General features: G+C 51.7%; 1 protein-coding gene across 1 annotated transcript; it reads right to left on the bottom strand.

Annotated features, from left to right (window-relative positions):
• Positions 1-8,942: 8,942 nt before the first annotated feature.
• On the bottom strand, positions 8,943-11,674 carry COL26b_005971 (uncharacterized protein; the record flags this gene model as incomplete). Its single annotated transcript, XM_053178803.1, has 2 exons — positions 8,943-11,605; positions 11,668-11,674. The coding sequence occupies 2 exons, from the start codon at positions 11,672-11,674 to the stop codon at positions 8,943-8,945; spliced, it is 2,670 nt and encodes an 889-aa protein (XP_053037274.1).
• Between the last annotated feature and the right edge of the window lie 4,669 nt (positions 11,675-16,343).

The raw sequence follows: 16,343 nt of genomic DNA, 5'->3' as shown, positions 1-16,343 counted from the left end.
CGTGTTGTTTGACGTGTAGATTCGAAAAGTTGGAGAGAGTTGTTTGATTTCGTGGTGCGTTTCTGCTGTTCGAGGAAAGATTATTGTGATTGGATTGCTATGATGTTGTGTTAAGTCCAAGATAGGCCGGCTTCTGATCGTTTTATACGCGGTTCACATCTTCATCGAGAACATTCAAGTCCGATCTATCACAGCTATCATATTTCATAAGAAATGACATTCTGGGTATGTCACACCGCCTCCTTCCTTTGATCTAGATACGGCTTATTGCGACAATGCAATGTTGGATTCATGCTGCTGGTTCATGCGACCACACCTGTAACAGCAGAGTCAATGAGATCCGAAAACGACTTCGATGGAATCGTACCAAAGTGACATCGCCTTTATCCACACTATAGCATACGACATATGTGACAAAAGGGCACCTTTTTCGACAGAGGCGGCCATGAAGATCGAAGCTGCTTTGGCTGGGGTCTTCAGCCAGACCTTGCCCGCAATTTCTGTGCCCCTGAGACTTGACCGAGTCTGTAACAATGACTCTATTGTTTTGCGGAATAATTTTGGCCGAGTAGATCTTGCGACCGCAGCCATCTTTGGCATGGTCTGCTGACTAGTGCGGTCATCGGAAGTTTCTTTTGCGTGCGTCTCTTCTTTTTAGGGCGACATAAAGTCAAGCCCAGATCCCAGATTGTTCGACCTCTCAAACGCATCAATCTAGCCAGGCATAAACCCTTCCACCTATCTTACCTCATGAACGCGAATACTCTAGGGACTCTAGCACGGGACTGGCGTTTGATGTCGATTCGAATAGAGAACGAAGACTCGATGTAGTCTATTGATAGATAAATGTCCTTCGACTTGAAACCCAATACGTGTGTTCAAGTTACAACACACGCCATCTTAACGAGTTACTCAATTAGCTGTTGTGTTTCTGAAACCGTTTGTTGTTGGAATCGTGTTTAAGTAGGCTACTTCACATCTCATAACATATGTCGATGATAGTCTCTTGAGACAGTTGATATTCAAAACAGTTCTAACGAAAATAGCATTGAAAGAGGCGATCTTCACCTTCAGCATTAAGGACCTGATCAAGGGAGTGTGATTTTCTGTATACTTTTGATTGTGGATATGAGATATCTGAGAACTCGTGTTGATAAAATTATTTGATGTAGTATCTAAGTCTACTCTACGAAGATGGCGGGGGCTTAGGAAGCTGCTCGTTGCCCTCCTTCTCGGGAATGATGTCTGGTTCCTCTGCCTCCTTAGGAAGAGGTTCGGTGGAACCAGAACAGCCTTTTTGGTCCACAATCCCACCATAAAAGCTTTCTCTATACGCGGCGTTCAACTGAGTCTGAAAGTTGGCATCGATAAACGGGACTTGCGTTTTCTCGTAGCGAACGTCTGAGAGGGCATCTTGAGCCTCCTTTGAGAGAGAATCCCAACCAACAATGGTACGCTCAAATAACTTATCCCCATCAGCCCCAGCAAATGGGGACAATGCGATGTCGTGAATTTGCATTTTCGGATGTGTCGCCTGGTCAACGCCCACTTGTGAGCTACTGAATGAGATCTTGCCGGTAGTAGCAGTGTCCCAGCTGAGATGGTCGCTTGTAAACGACACACCGACGGGGAAGTAAGACGTTGCATCGTCATCTTCACAGCCAAATTGATTTACCCAAACAACCACACTAGCCCAGTAGTGGCGATGACCCTCGTCATTATCTTTGCCCCAGCGAACCTTGGGCATATAATAGGAATACATGATCCCAGTGCGATCCAGACTCTGACCACGCCTGACATAGACTTGAGCAGTACCTCCAGCGTCGCAACCACTCCGGCCGCCACCTGTTGGTTTCAACCCAGCCCTATATTTCGAAATTAGCATTTCAACACTGATTACTTTTTGATATGTAACAAGTTAGGTATGTCTTACCCAAGAGAGCCATCTGAAGCAACAGCTGGGTATGGATCGCAACCGCCCGAAACGAAAAGGAAAGGGTTGAATCGAAGTTCTAAGTGTCCGTCGATCCCTGGCGAAGGGCTTTGTGTGTACGCAGTGACATGATTGTGGTCAGTTATTGGATGACCCCCGTAGTCATCACCACCCCGTGGCAAAACAGAAGACAGGGAGCCGCAGATAAAAAGAAAGCTAAGAAAGGGTCGAATCATGCTGAAGTTGGTGGTTGATTCAGATGAGGATGAAGAATTAAGTTCGATGGCCCTGACCTAGGGGTAGATCGGCAGCAGCTAGGGATGTGCACGATAGGCAAGCTGTGTTCTGAGAAGAAGTAGTAGCGGCACTCATGAGAGCATGACCAACTTTGCTGTATGAAAACGGGATATTTATTAGATGCACAGCTGATGTCGAGCTGTGGCTCGGTTATTACCGATGATCCGCTACCTACGCTGAATAGACTCTCTCATTCACGACACCGAAGAAGAAGATTATAGATCAACAGCTCATTGACGGCATTTCCGGGTGCTGCGTGCCTTTCCATGACCTGGCACAGCAAATTCAAGAACCCATGAATATTGCAGATCAACGGGGCGAGTTTCTCTAAGCAGGGCAAGGCTCAATCTTTCTTCCCTTCTAAATTTTCTTCTTCACAGTTCTTTTTGGCTGCCTTATGACTCTCACGGGGAAATGTTCGTTGAGACTAGGGTTCGCACATCAGTACTGGGCGGAGTCATCCGGTGGCTGTTGCTCCCATCCCGGCGGGTTGGTCCGCAACAACGCAAAGAAGGTTTAGAATGGTTTAACAAATTTCGGGATTGGCGAAATATTACACATGGCTTTGATCACGGATTCTTCCGCGGTAATCTCCCAGTCTGTGCATCGTGAGGTTGTGTCCGTTGTGCAGTAACAGAGCGAATCCTTTGGATATAGACAGCACCCTTCTTGCTCTCTACTTAAGGTCCAGACCTTTGCCACATGCGTACCACCTGCTCAGAAGTCAAGACACTCTTTTCCCCATTCAAAATGTTTTGTAACGCTCTGAAATACGCCATCCTTGCTTCTGTTCTCGCTGGCTGTGTCGCCGCGGATCGTGTTCTGATTGGCTTTCGAGTGGTCAGTGCAGTACGTTGATCACCTTGCTTGAGTTCATGGATTCTAATGTCACAGCGCCCTTCATATTCTTCCCTTTGTGCTAATACGGCCATTTTAGAAAGAGGCTGCCATCATCAATGACAAGTCCAATATTTTCCGTGATTCGGAGTACGATGATTTGGCTGAGGGACGTGGATCAACCCAGATAGGACGTGGAGTTTATCTATCTGGAAGCCCAGTCGGATGGCACGCAAGTTCTTCAAGTTGGCAAGTCATTCAATCATGCTTGGAAGGGACTCTTAGCTAATGTGACAATAGGTACTGTTACGTTAAGGCAGACGAAAGCAGACTGGACTCGACACCCAAGACTTGGATTCCAAAAATTTCGGCATCTGGCACCCATTTGTGGGGCGCATCAGAAAGCACGATTTTGAACTACGTGAGGGCACAAATGGAATCTGGTGAAGATGAGGACAATTCTTTGCGCTTGGGATTGATTGAACTCAATGAGCCTAATGAGCAATTGCTCATTCCCACAAGTATGGCTAACAACGATGCACTGGATTTCTATGCCAGGTGTTTTGCGAGCCAATATGAACTCAGCCAGCACTACTGGGAGGTTGTTAATTATGACTCTTGGACGAAGCAGCGTGGCCGGAAGGAATAGACGCTGGACTAAGAAATTTTGTTACTGTAATATTAGTTGAAGAAGAATGAGTCGATCTTTGTTCAGGAAGTTTTGAGCCCACCTAGTAGGGGTTTTCTTGGCGTATGGAAAATGAAGCGTCGCGTGGTCAGCCTGTTGTAGATAAACCGCTCAGACTGAATACTTCGTTGTTGTGCTCCTTGTGACAGGATCATCTACAGAGTCTTACTTTCCGATCACGCCCTCACGGTTACGCACGACCGCTGTGGTCTTGAGCGGGTGACGACAGTGCAAATTTCTCCAATCCCGACCACCAGTCTCGACGTTGGAAACTTCATGAACTCTTGCAGTGTTTCTACGGACAACATCAAAGTCGTGAAAGTAGATGATCTCCTTGGGCAAGATATCCGCGATGCCCTTCGCTGACAGTAAAAATAGTTGTGGGGTTGCCAATTCTCAGCCATTTGCGAGAAGCTGGATTTCGATGGTGCTGTCTTTTAAAATCAAAGTTCAATGATGGCATCTCCGAGTCTAATTTTCATTTCTAATATTAATGCCCGCTCTAATCACCGAAATGGGTCAAAAAGTCGCGTAAATCTCTGGCATTGCGTCAATTTGAGTGCAACGGAGCCTTCCGATCTCTGGGTTTATGACCTCCTATTTATGCAAATGTAAGTAAGAGAGGAGGCGATTTGCCGTGCAAACTATCATCACATACTAGGGAAAAGCTCAGAAGTCTTTGAGACCACCTGCTCCAACACGCCCAGCAACATCAGTGTCAGCTCGCCCATCTCAAGGTATTCTCTCGCCTGCTGAGTATCGCAGCCGTTTCTCTATGTCATGCATCATGCTCTGAGAGTTGTTGTTTTCTTTGCCCTCGTCTCAGTGAGCAACTCTGAGCGAGCGGAACCAAGAAAGTCTATGTTTGCACCGTTTGCGGCTCATCACAACACAACTGGTATCGCCCAATTGACGACCTTTTCGACGACCACGGTTCTTCCCTCCAAGACAATTCCTTTTTCCGCGACATCTTCAGCCGCGCGCGCAATCGTGCATGTAAGCAACGGCGAAACTGTTGCTGTTGCGGCCGGCGCGATCGTTGTCGGTACTGGTATAGGTGGCTTTTTCATTTTCAACGGTATCACGTCGCCTATCGCCGGAGGCGCATCTGTTGTCGCGGGATCATCGGCCTCTGCCCCAGGCGACCTTACCAACGCTGACGATCCCAACGATCCTGTCAGTACCAATGAGCCGGACAAAATCAAATCCGATGCCTTCGACACTACGACAGGCGCATCGCCACAAACGTCCGTAAAGCCATCGTCACCAGTCTCAACCAGCACAAGCGACGACACTAAATCCGATGTCAGCGGCATGACGACAAGCACAACTCCACAAACGTCCGCAACAGTGTCGTTCCCGATCTCAACCAGTAAGAGCGACGGCACCAAATCCGACACCTTGGCTACGACTAGCACAACACTGCGAACATCTGTTACCGCATCATCCGCGCGGCCAACCAGTACGAGCACTGATGACGGCGCTCTCTCGTGGATCGACCATGACAAGGTGGCTGTGATCCTTATCCCGCAGTAGACGCCCTTGGAAGTCTTGGGTAAGCACTAATGCCTTGTCTCCATTACTTGCTGGCAGATGACTGAGTATCATAGGGCTGGCTTGAAGCCGACCGGTGGTGGAAGAAGCGGCTGTGGTGATGGCAAAGGCGGCCAAGTATATGTACGACGTGGTATTAGCCAAGGCCACGTCGGTATCTTATACAGCTACTACTTTCCTAAGGCCCGCTGGGCCAAGGGAGACAACAACGGTCACAGGCATTACTGGGCAAGCATTGTTGTTTGGCTTAACCGCTGGGGCTGCAGAGTAGACGACATAACCTCGACCTGGCCAGTTGGAGTGTCCTTTACAACTGACCATCTAACATGGAGCGATGCTAAGGGTATCTCGTTCAGATTTCCGAAGTTGGTGTCGATATGCCAACCCATCCCCAGATGCAGATTCATGATATTGCTATAGCACCTTTCACAGGCGCTAGTGGAGATAAAGTCTATAGTCGGGTTTTAGTAGGGTGGGAGTCTCTTCCTAAGGAAGCCCTTCAAGCGTTGTCCAACGTGAAGTATGAGAAAACGGGGGTACCATTCGTTGAGGCCAACTTCCAGCGTCAACTAGACGCCGCATATCGAGAAAGCTTTTATCATGGGCTTTCCGATCAGCAAGACTGCTGAGTACCACGGGCTGCAGCCGAGATCTAGCGCCGGCGATGTCCCGACCAGAACCCATAATTAAGGCCAAGGTTCACAGTAGAACAATACATTGACATATATTTATCGTTGCTTTTTACCTAGCTTCTTGGTGTCTTGATGTTTGCATCACCAATCAATACATTCCCGCCGGTAGAAACCATGATCGTTCATGTCCGTGACACTGAGAAGGTCTTATCTGACGAGGAGCCAGCACCAGTGACAATTGAGCCCAAGAAGCTCGCGAAGGTTCAAAATTCGTACGTCAAACATATGCTGTACAAGGAGGCACACCTGCGAAGTATTCAGTCTGAGCTCTCTATCGCCTTGCAGCTTCTCGAAAATGGTTGACAGGTGGTAGTCCACAAACATTTTTACTGTTTGCAAAGGGCATCGCGGATGGCTTCCTCGTGAGTCCAGGTTTCAACACATACATGGGTGCCCTCTTCGGCGATTTGCTATCTTTCTGCGCACCTGATGTTGGGACTGAATTTTATTCAGAGACATAAGATCACGTAACACACGCTGATAATGCAGGAACAGTCAATATACAAAATATTCCCAACGTAAATCTGATATAAGTAGCTGCCCTTCGCTTTTGATGAGGCTAGCCTGACCCAGCAAATCTAGCTTGGGGCTATGCTTTTCTAAGTGTCACAGCACCTGCTTCTTGGTGTTCCCGTTGCGTGCTGTGATCAGGAGAACAGCTAAGACTGAGATCAGAAATCGCTCGTCATTATCTAAAATCGTACCTCGGGCGTCCATCGTGTCTTCCGTCTCGAGAGTATACACCCATTTCTATCTTACCATAGACTACGCATTTGTTGTTCACCATCAAATACCGGAATCTTCATCAAGTCTAAACTACCATAACCGTGACTGACGGACATTATCTGAAAGTTTGAAAGCGAGGGTTCCAACCGCAAGCTCAGTAAGAACGTAGCGCCTGTTCATTGCCGCCGCAGTCGAATCTACGTGTGGGCAGTAGTAATTAAATAGACTGGACTCCGAGAAACGACAGTCTGGGCAGAGGCCATGATTTGAATGGATATGAATCCAGCGGAAAGTCAAGCATTCAAATCTTCCCGCCAGAATTGTCCATGTTGCTTTGGTCTGGTCGAATGCAAAGGGCCCTGTGGATGGCAATGCCGAACACCCGTCCGTCTCTAGTAAAAATGAGTGAGGCTTCCATCAACCAAACCGCAACATATTTCTGGTCATCAGAGGCAGAATACGTTGCGAATACCATGACTACAACAGTGAGAGGCAGCTGAGTGCCTAGAAGCGAACCCCCTCATCACGGCCACGTCACACGTGTTCTGAGGCCAGCACCGCCGGAGAATGCCATCTCAGGGATATTATTAGATACAAGCAAGAAACAACAGAGGGATGGTCCATTCGTCTTGGCGGTCCTGGTCGTCTTTCCCTCCCCACAGATGCTTTTGTACCAACTCCAGGCACGAAGTCGGTCCCAGAGTCAGACGGACTTTCAACCTGTGCTTCTCGCCACACAAAACTACCGTAACGCCGGCGCCACCAAGTATATATTCTGAAGACCTACCATCTCAGTGTTGAGACCTCACAGCAAATGCTAAACTATTTCGCCATCGTCACCTTCGACAAACCTCCACCAACGGTCGTCGGCGCTGTAAACCCCGCCCTGCGAACGGGACTGTCCCCATAGTCTGATGCGGTCTGAATCTTTCCATCAGTCACCCTTGCGCCGATGACCCGAATAGTAGGACGACAACGGCACCTAGCAGAAGTCAGGGCTAGATATCATTGGCGGTAGACTATCAACTCTATCCAATTCTTTTCAGCGAGAACACCATACTGAAAGACCGGGCAAGGACGAGATCACTCACATCCCAGGATTGGTACGCAGTCTGCACAACCAACAACAAGGACGGAACTATAGATGAAGTTCCATTGACAATAGTGCCAAGGACAACCCCCCATTCAGAACGATATAGCCCCTTTGAATAGCACAAGTACCTCTTGCCAAATCTCCATGGTGTTTAAAATACCACAAACCAAGCCCGCAGGCTAAACACCCCAGAGAATTATCGCCCATTGTGGTAGAAGGTTCATCAGTATCATCGATTGCGAGGAATCCGCCTATGGCAGGCCTCGTGCCCCCAAAACACTTACCGCTACCAACCCGCTGATTCAAAAGCCATCCATCCTCAAGATTCGTCATCCGCACAAAACTGCTCCTAAACTATTCGTAATACCCTATCAAAGACGACGGTAGCGATGGCAGACATCGGGCGCCACAAGTCCCGGACTCCCCATCTTCCACGTCATCAAGCACCGCAATCACTCCGGAGTTGTGAATCCCAGCTGCTAATCCTTCTGGTCAAACCTCACGATGGAACTTCGTATTTTGTTGGTTGTCTGCGTTTGGTGGTCTGTCGAGGTCAGCATGGGCCTTTTTAAAAGAATGGAAACACCGTTGGGTGGCATTGCCCAGATCGACCGGAAACACACCTCCCTCATCATCGCCTGTTACTGTAAAACCGCCGTCAGATACCCATACGCTTGCAACACTCAAATAAGCAGTGATGATGGAACAACACCTGCTTTAAGCACCTGTACAACATTAGATAGTAGACTGAAGATTTGAGACTTCACGCTGAATAGGATAAGTTTATCATCAGCTTGGCATGCACATCAAAGTAACGAGGACAGATTGTTGAAAGGGGTATCATTTGATTCTGTAAGTAACGCTTTCCAAACTCCTCATGTCTATGACCAACCCCTAGCACTTTTCGGGATGAGGATTTTCATCTGCAGACGTGCCAGAATCATCCTCCGTGCAACCAACCAAACTGTGAAAAAACAAATGCGACAGGTGTGCAACTTTGTGATTTTGAACGCTTTCGCCCGATGTAACTCCACGCATTGCTCCAAAGCTCAACACAAATGGTTAAGCAATAAATGGTGAATCCTCCTCCAGGTAATGCTCCTCCTCCGACAATCTCCCTTCTCAACCACTCTCCTCGCGACCACTGCTGTAGCCGCTCTCAGCTCCACCAGCTGTAGCAACAGAGCTTCCCGTTGCGGCTGGGAGCTCAGCGCTCAAACTTTTGCTTCGACCTCGCACAGTACCGGCAGCGGCGACTGCGCTGCTGCTGCTGGTGCGGCGAGCGTCTCTTTGAATCGGAATCTTGATCTCCTCGCTACTGTCATCCTCAGCTTCCTCGCTGGGCTCATCCCCATCGTCTGGCTCCTCCCCCTCCTCGTCACCACTGGTCATTTCCTCATCCTCAGGGTAAGTGTTCTCGAAGTTGTGCGGGAATACACGATTACCGGTGGGAGGTCTGGACTCGGCGTCCATGTCGGAGTCGAGGTCGGATGACTCCGAATCATCCGAGTCACTGTCAAAGGCGAAGAACATTCCCGGAGGGGGGAGTGGCGCAGGGTTCAACTTCTTGATAACTCTTGCGGTGTAGTGAATGTGGCTTCTGGGCAGGGCCTTCGTGGTTTGCGGCTGAAGCGGTTTCTCATCTGATGAAGAGTTCAACGGTGATGTAATTCTCTGCACCAAGACGGGGACATCTTCCGGTCGGAGTTTGCATGAAGTTGCAGGCGTGTCTTTCTTTGCGCGCTTGGTTGTTGCAACAACCATGAAGTGGTCATCCGGAACAACGCCGCCCATACCACATGCATCCAAAGTGCTCTCAGGAGTATGCTGGGTTGCGTCCGACCAGGGAAAGTCGGCCTCGATTTCCACGCTCATTTCGTCAGAGTCCGTCTCCTCGGTGGTCACGGCTACACTGGGAACATGCCTTCCGTCGCTAAGGGGGCGATACGGGAGCGCAGAGCCTGAGGCAGTACGGTGGGGGGGTTCGGGTCTGAGAAATCCGGTACTGGTAGACTGCTGTTGTTCTTGGCCAGTCGATGTGATGTAAGAAGATGGAGATGCATCGCCTGGATCGCCGGACAGGTCCGTGCAGAAAGGCGCGCCACTGTAGTAAATGATCGCACCGTCCAAACGCTTCCGCTTTCGTCGCAATGAACCAGATCCGCTGTTTCCCCAGCGCGATTCGCCGTTGTTACTGTCCTCACCGCCAGCTCCGAATGAAGATCCGGTGTCGTCAATAGAGGTCTGCTCTGCAGAGGACGACTGGTGCAGAAACATGGGCTTGTAGTGGAAACCATCGGCCGAGGAAACTTGCTGACCCAGCTTGGACTGGTCTGAGGTGTGCTTGCCTGACGAAGCTGAGTAGTGGCCGCTCTTGGATTGAGTGACCTTGCGCTTCTTTCTCTGGCCATCCGCCTCGGCCTCTTCTGATTCGTCCGAGCGACTCATCTGAGACGTGTCTCCAGAACTGTCACTGCTAAACCTAGTTCCCTCTGTGCCTCCACGCCAGCGGATCTTCCGGCCGTCTGGCGATAGCTGAAATTTTGTGCTCCTCTCCGACACGGCGCTGCGAATGTAGTCCGGCGCAACATTGAGCATATGAAGTTGAGCCATGTTGCAAAGCAAATTTAGGTAGACCCAACCGTCAGCGTCGGGAGAAACGTCGTCGTAGGTTGCGAGACCTGTCAAATGCGGGGGCGCGAGGCCCAAGTGACGGATGTAGTCCATGTTCTCAGTCGGGTTTTGTAGACGGTCGGGATCCAAATCCCGTGGCCGAGTGGGTCGCTGCTCCGGAGGCGGGGCATTGGGCGGCGATGTGCTATTTTGCGTGACAGCCGAGTTGCCTCCTGAATCAGGCTGGTCATTCGAATTTTCAGGTTGCTCATTCGAGTTTGTGGCTGAATTGTTGTCCTTGGATTGGCCTCTCTTCTCCTCAGATGCGAGAATGCGAGCCTCTCGGGAAGGCTCATTCATGGTCGTTAGTGAGTTAGTAGGACCGTGGTTGGTAGTTGTGTGACCAGTCGCAGGTTCCACCATGATGGGCGCCATTTGTGCAATGTTTGCCGCAGACTTGGGTTGGGAGCGGGTGAGGTTTCTCCCAGCAATCCGCCCTGTGAAAATTTGCTCCAGTCGTCGCACAATGAGCTTCTTCTTGTCCTTATCCGTCATAACCATGTGGCGCGGGTACAGCCCCTCTGGAATGTCCTTCAAGTAATTCTGGACCTTCTGTTCCGATGATCTCGCCCTGGAGCTAATCGATGGTCTTGCAAGAGATGTGCCTGATGAGTTGGCGCCCGTTGACATGGATGCGTAGGCAGAATCAACTGGTCGAGAATGCGAACCGGAAGATGACGATGCGTGCTTTGACATAGATCCGGATCCGGAATCGAGTCGGGTGGTGTGCCGTGACTTCTTCCGCGCTGAAGAGGCCTCAGCACTCGGTGTGCTGCTCTCTAAACCGGCCGCAAATTCGCGAAGGGTGCTCTCGAGTTCCCTCTTCTTTCGCTTAGGCAATCCGTGTACCTTGATCTCGAACAGCTTATCCCTCTTCATCATCTGAGGTCCGTTCTGCTTGTGTCGCTTCAATTCATCCTTGAGTTTCTTGATCTCAATGGTCAAGTCGTCGATAACGCTCCGGTAGTCGTCGGCACTGCTGCTGTGTGTAGCGCTAGGCTTAAGGTTACCAGTGACGGGAGGCTTTAGCAGGTGTTGAGGATAACTGCTAGTTGGTTTCGCCTGGTCTTCGTTGGAGGAATCGCTCTCCTTTTGGAAGAAAGGGGGGTCGACTGAACCAGATCTTGTCAGATAATGACCCTTTGATACCCACACCTCAACCCGTATTACTTACCATCCATGGCGTTGGAGTAGTCGGCTGTGGGGTTCTCGTTGTTTTGGTCGAACCATGTCTTCGGATCGCTGGGCCCGGTGTTATGAGATTCACCAGACGATTGCCGACGGGCTGACGAAGAGGATCCGGAGCTGGCTACTGCTGCCGCACGTGATGACGCCGCTCTCTCACTCGCTTGTCGGGCCAGACGATGATGGCGCAATGTTACTGAGGTCTCGGGTGACGAGCGGCGCGGGAGCGGGTGACCTTTCGGCGACGTCGGCGGTTGCCCCGATGGGTGCTTGATGCCAGGCATAATGGCTGCATGAAGTCGTCGGTCTATGGCTTGCTGTGGTATACGGTTGGTGTTATTGCTATAATGACTGCTATAAGTGCGGCATGGAGTTGGTGGTGAGTTCGTCTTCGTAGTGGTAGCCGTGGTGTCGGTTGGTTCCACTTGATCAAGTGGAAGAACAGTGTAGATAGTCGTGAGAGTTGCGGTTGCTTCTGTTGGATTGACAGTTTGTCAGTATGGGGAAAGTCGAAGTGAATACAGCGGTTTGGTCGTATCGAGGTGGAAGGCTGTATATGTCAAGGCTGAGGATGGGCTGTGATTGGCTGAAGCATCGATCGATCGATCGAAGGTTCAGAGCGAGGTATGACGACAACCTTCGTCAGAAGTCGACACTGTGGGCGGTAGCACCTACAAAATTGGCAACAACCTGCGCCTCAGACGACAGATAAAACTATTCAAAAGCCCAGTGGTGAGCCGCGAGATTTGTTCGCGCTACCGTTGAAACAGGCGAAATCCCACGGTCGCGAGCAGTCTCGTGAGACCAATCGCCGGGAATAGGCGCGGTGGCAGTCAGTCGTCGTCGGCGTTAAAGAGGCCACACAGGCCGCAGACCTCTGCGTTCGCCTTTTGGTCGGGTGTCAGGGGCTGGAATAAATAGTTCAGGGTCGAAGTAAAAGGAAGCTGTCGAGAGAAGTTGTGAGGCGCCGTGTGGGTATTTCGGTGGGGTTCGGTGCGAAAGAAATCGTCTCCGCGTCCCTGTGGGAAGCCAAGGATCACTCAAAAGTGGCGATGGGGCGCTTCCTGGGTCGGGTCATTCAGAAGACCAGCGCAGACGTCCGGTCCAAGAAGGTAAACAGAGCTTCAATTGCTGGCCCGGAACCGTGACAGAAAGGCTGAATTCGAAGTTTGGAATCGGTTTCTTAAGATGGCAAAGCGGTTCAGGTCGGGTTCCTGGCGGGTGGATTCTGTTGGTCGTCGCGTCGGCCGTGGACGTGTGGATGCCGGCTTCACAGGCGTATGCAGGGCGAATGTGTTGTAGGTGTCGTGGGCCAGTTCCAGATGGCTATATGGAGGAACAGACGAGGTCGTTGCGAATTCGTACCTCTTGAATGCTGAAATTCGGAAACCTCGACGGCGAGGGGCGAAAAAGATGTGAGAAGGCAAGAAAAGAGCCGAGCCTGGTGTTGGGAAATCGTTGGCACATGGACCCCACGCCCCTCTCCGACGAACAACAAAATCGGACAATACAAGGCCAATCTGCGTTGGGTCAAAGACAAGGAAAATGAGCTTGGGGAGGGCGGAAGAAGGCACGAACGGCACACCCTGGCCCCGGGGACCATTCACGAGCTACCTGACCTTACATACGGTACAGCCAAGCAGGCAATCCATCCATCCATCCATCAATCAATCAATCCAGCCAGCGCCGATACCCTAGATTTAGTGTCGGGGGAGGGGGTGCAGGGCAAAGGCAGCAAGAGGCAAGGGCTCATGAATAGGACAGGATGGGACCACAGCAATGGATCGCACCACCCCATGCCTTGCCCTACACCTCTCTGTGTCTGTGGGAGGAAGTGAGTGTGAGTGTGAGTGTGAGTGTGGTTGCTCTGTCACTCTGGCGCGCCTGCAAGAGACAAGAGACGGGAAAAAGGCAGTGGTGAGCGAGGTCGAGTTCAAGGTTGCGAAACGTTTCGAGAGGTCTAGCCAGTTCCCCACGCGCAGGTGGCAGGTGCGGCCCCACACCAGCTCGAATGCTCTTTGGTCTGATCTCCAGGGAAAACCAGGGGTCTTGGGATCGGAGTCAATCGAAGAGGACGGCGGGGCTACTGATGGGGGGTGCGATGCGAGAAAGGGGGCGTGTGTTTTGCTTTTTTGGCTGTTCTTTCCGCGGCTGGACGCACCACCTACCACACGGAGTACGTACCCGGCGTATTTGGCAGCAAGCAGCAAGCAGCAAGAAGAATGGATGCATGGAATGGAAGCACCCAGGCCCTTCAATGCCCTGTGGCCAGTCTCTCCTACCTTCTGCGACTCACTTCGTTCGCACTTCCATTGCCAGAGTCGGGCGCACCTGCCGACGTCACGTGTACCCGACCTGACTGATTGCGGTGGCAACTTCCAGAACTTCCCGGTGCAAACCTGTCGATGGTCGATATTGACAGCAAGCAAAGTTGGCCAAGGTTTTCTGTCGTGGACCCCAAGCCGGCTGGCTGTCCTGGCCCGACCGTACCCTTCGCCGTTTTTACTAGGTGCTCAGCTTGTCCAAGGGAATCCGCGGTAAGGATCAGTTGTCCAGCTGAAGCAGTCCGTCAGCCAAAGCCATGTGCTCACGACCAGACCCCGAACTCTGGGTGGCTTCAGGCCAGCTCGTCCAATCATCGCACACTGCGATTGAAGAATTCGAGAGCCGATCGTTGCTTGATCGCGGTGCAGGCCAAAAAGAAGTTCACTTGTTCCCGGCGTTTAAGGCTGTGCTCGTTTCCCGTATGCACGCCAGAACACCCTCCGGAGACAACGGCAGCACACCCACAGCTCTCCGACGTTCAGCCTGTCGTGCGTGATTGCCGGAATCTACAGAGTAAGGACTGACACGACCTGGAACACCTCGATTGACGATGGGTCGCTACAACTTCTGCACCGTGGAACATGCCTTTACCGAGACAGAGTGCAACAGGCAGGGCAGGCCAAGCCATCCAAGCCGTTCAATCTCGACCACCGCTAGTGCTCGCTTACGTCACGCTAATCCTACTGCAACTTCGCAGCCAGACCGCGCAAACCAGGTCGGCTTCGGATGTTATCAGCCCAAACAGGCTCCATCGTTGCCTCTGTGCCGACTCATTCATCGCCAGCGAGACCAGCCCGGGCCCCGATCATCTGCCGGTGCGGGCCACATCGACTGAGAGTCGGCACTCTGCGGACGGCGCGCTATGCTTTCTTCTTCTGCCCTACGTCGCTGGGAATCCCTCTGTCACCTTTCGGGGCCCAGCGGGGATTTACGGCGCCTTGGACGAAAACCATCCAATGGCACAGCATACTTAGCATAGCATAGCATTGCTGGGCTGGCAGCTGCTTTTGGTAGATTCCTCCCATACTCCTATGTGCTGGAGGTGGTCAGCCGGCCGTGCATTCGTCAACGGAGAATCCCCGAGTCCGGGGCCCTGTTGCTGCAGCCAATCCCCGGCCCTCGCTTGATTACACGGGCCACATAGTGCTCCGTCGCTTGAGGGCGAGTCCGCAATTCCGTGAGCCCACGATCTCGCTTTTGCCGTGTCATCGAGGCTTCGAGCACCCGGCCGCCGCTCCGACTTACAGCTTTAGTTGGCCTTCCTCGCTGTTAATGAAATAACTATCGGCTGAGCACACTCGCATAGCCCGCCCGGTCTCATTTCATGCCACCTCTCATCGCCGATGACTTTTCGCGGCCCTCCAGAACAACGAATCCGTTGCCCTCCCTTTCCCGTGGCTCCCAACCATCCTTCTACAACCAGCCGACTTTCGAAAAATCGCCCGGCCCAGACAGACAGACTCGGCCAGTCAGGCTGATCATCGACGTCGGAATCAGCGAGCGCCAACGAACGAGGTTATTCCCACCGCCTGCTTACCACCACCCACCGGCACGCATCACACCGCGACTTCGATTCGATGCAGTCTTCCAAAAGCGTTCTCACCCGGTCAATCAACTGTCATGGGATCTGCCAACCTTCATGTCGGCCTTCATTCTCAGCACAGCACTGCGTACACCCCTAGGACCCTTGAGGCTTCCTTCACTGTCCCCGCCAGACCCAGAACCGTTTCGCTGGACCAGTCAGCGTCTCCGGAAGCGCGTCCGTGTTCGCCCTCCGTTCCAAGGAGCCCGATGATTGGCTGCACAGTCCTCCTCTCGCATCATTGCAGCTTGATCGACAGGCCAGCCCTTGCACCATGGCACGTCACCGTCTGACTACTCTGCCGCCGTACTCAGCGCGCCAGCACGTCGAAAAGGGAGGAGGGGCCTTCTCTCGTCGCTGCCAGAGCGCGCGGTACATTCCCTTGCCACCGCACCACGCCTTTTGCTGGTCTGATCTGAGTTGAGCATATGAAGATCTTTTTCCTCTTGCAGTACGTACCTAGTAAATGTCACTCAGGCACAAACCCTGGTCACCTCCCGCTTTTTTTTTCAGGGTCCTCACGGGCAGAGAGAGAAAATTCGACCAATTTCTATGAGGTACGATTATGACGAAAATCAAGGCAGACGTGCAGCCGCCCGGTCACATTCCAAGCTTCGTGCGGCACTCGGCAAAGTCTCGGCTTGAGGGCTGCAAAATGACGACACACGGTTCTTCGACCGCCTTAACCCAAGACATGTCGTTGAAATGCCTCAGAACGGTGTGCATCGACTCCGACCCGGAGTATCGGAGTGGGTATG

This window comes from Colletotrichum chrysophilum, assembly GCF_026319265.1.
Source record: "Colletotrichum chrysophilum strain AFK26 chromosome Unknown scaffold_42, whole genome shotgun sequence".
Taxonomy (NCBI): Eukaryota; Fungi; Ascomycota; class Sordariomycetes; order Glomerellales; family Glomerellaceae; genus Colletotrichum; species Colletotrichum chrysophilum.
This window is presented reverse-complemented; position numbering and strand designations above follow the sequence as displayed.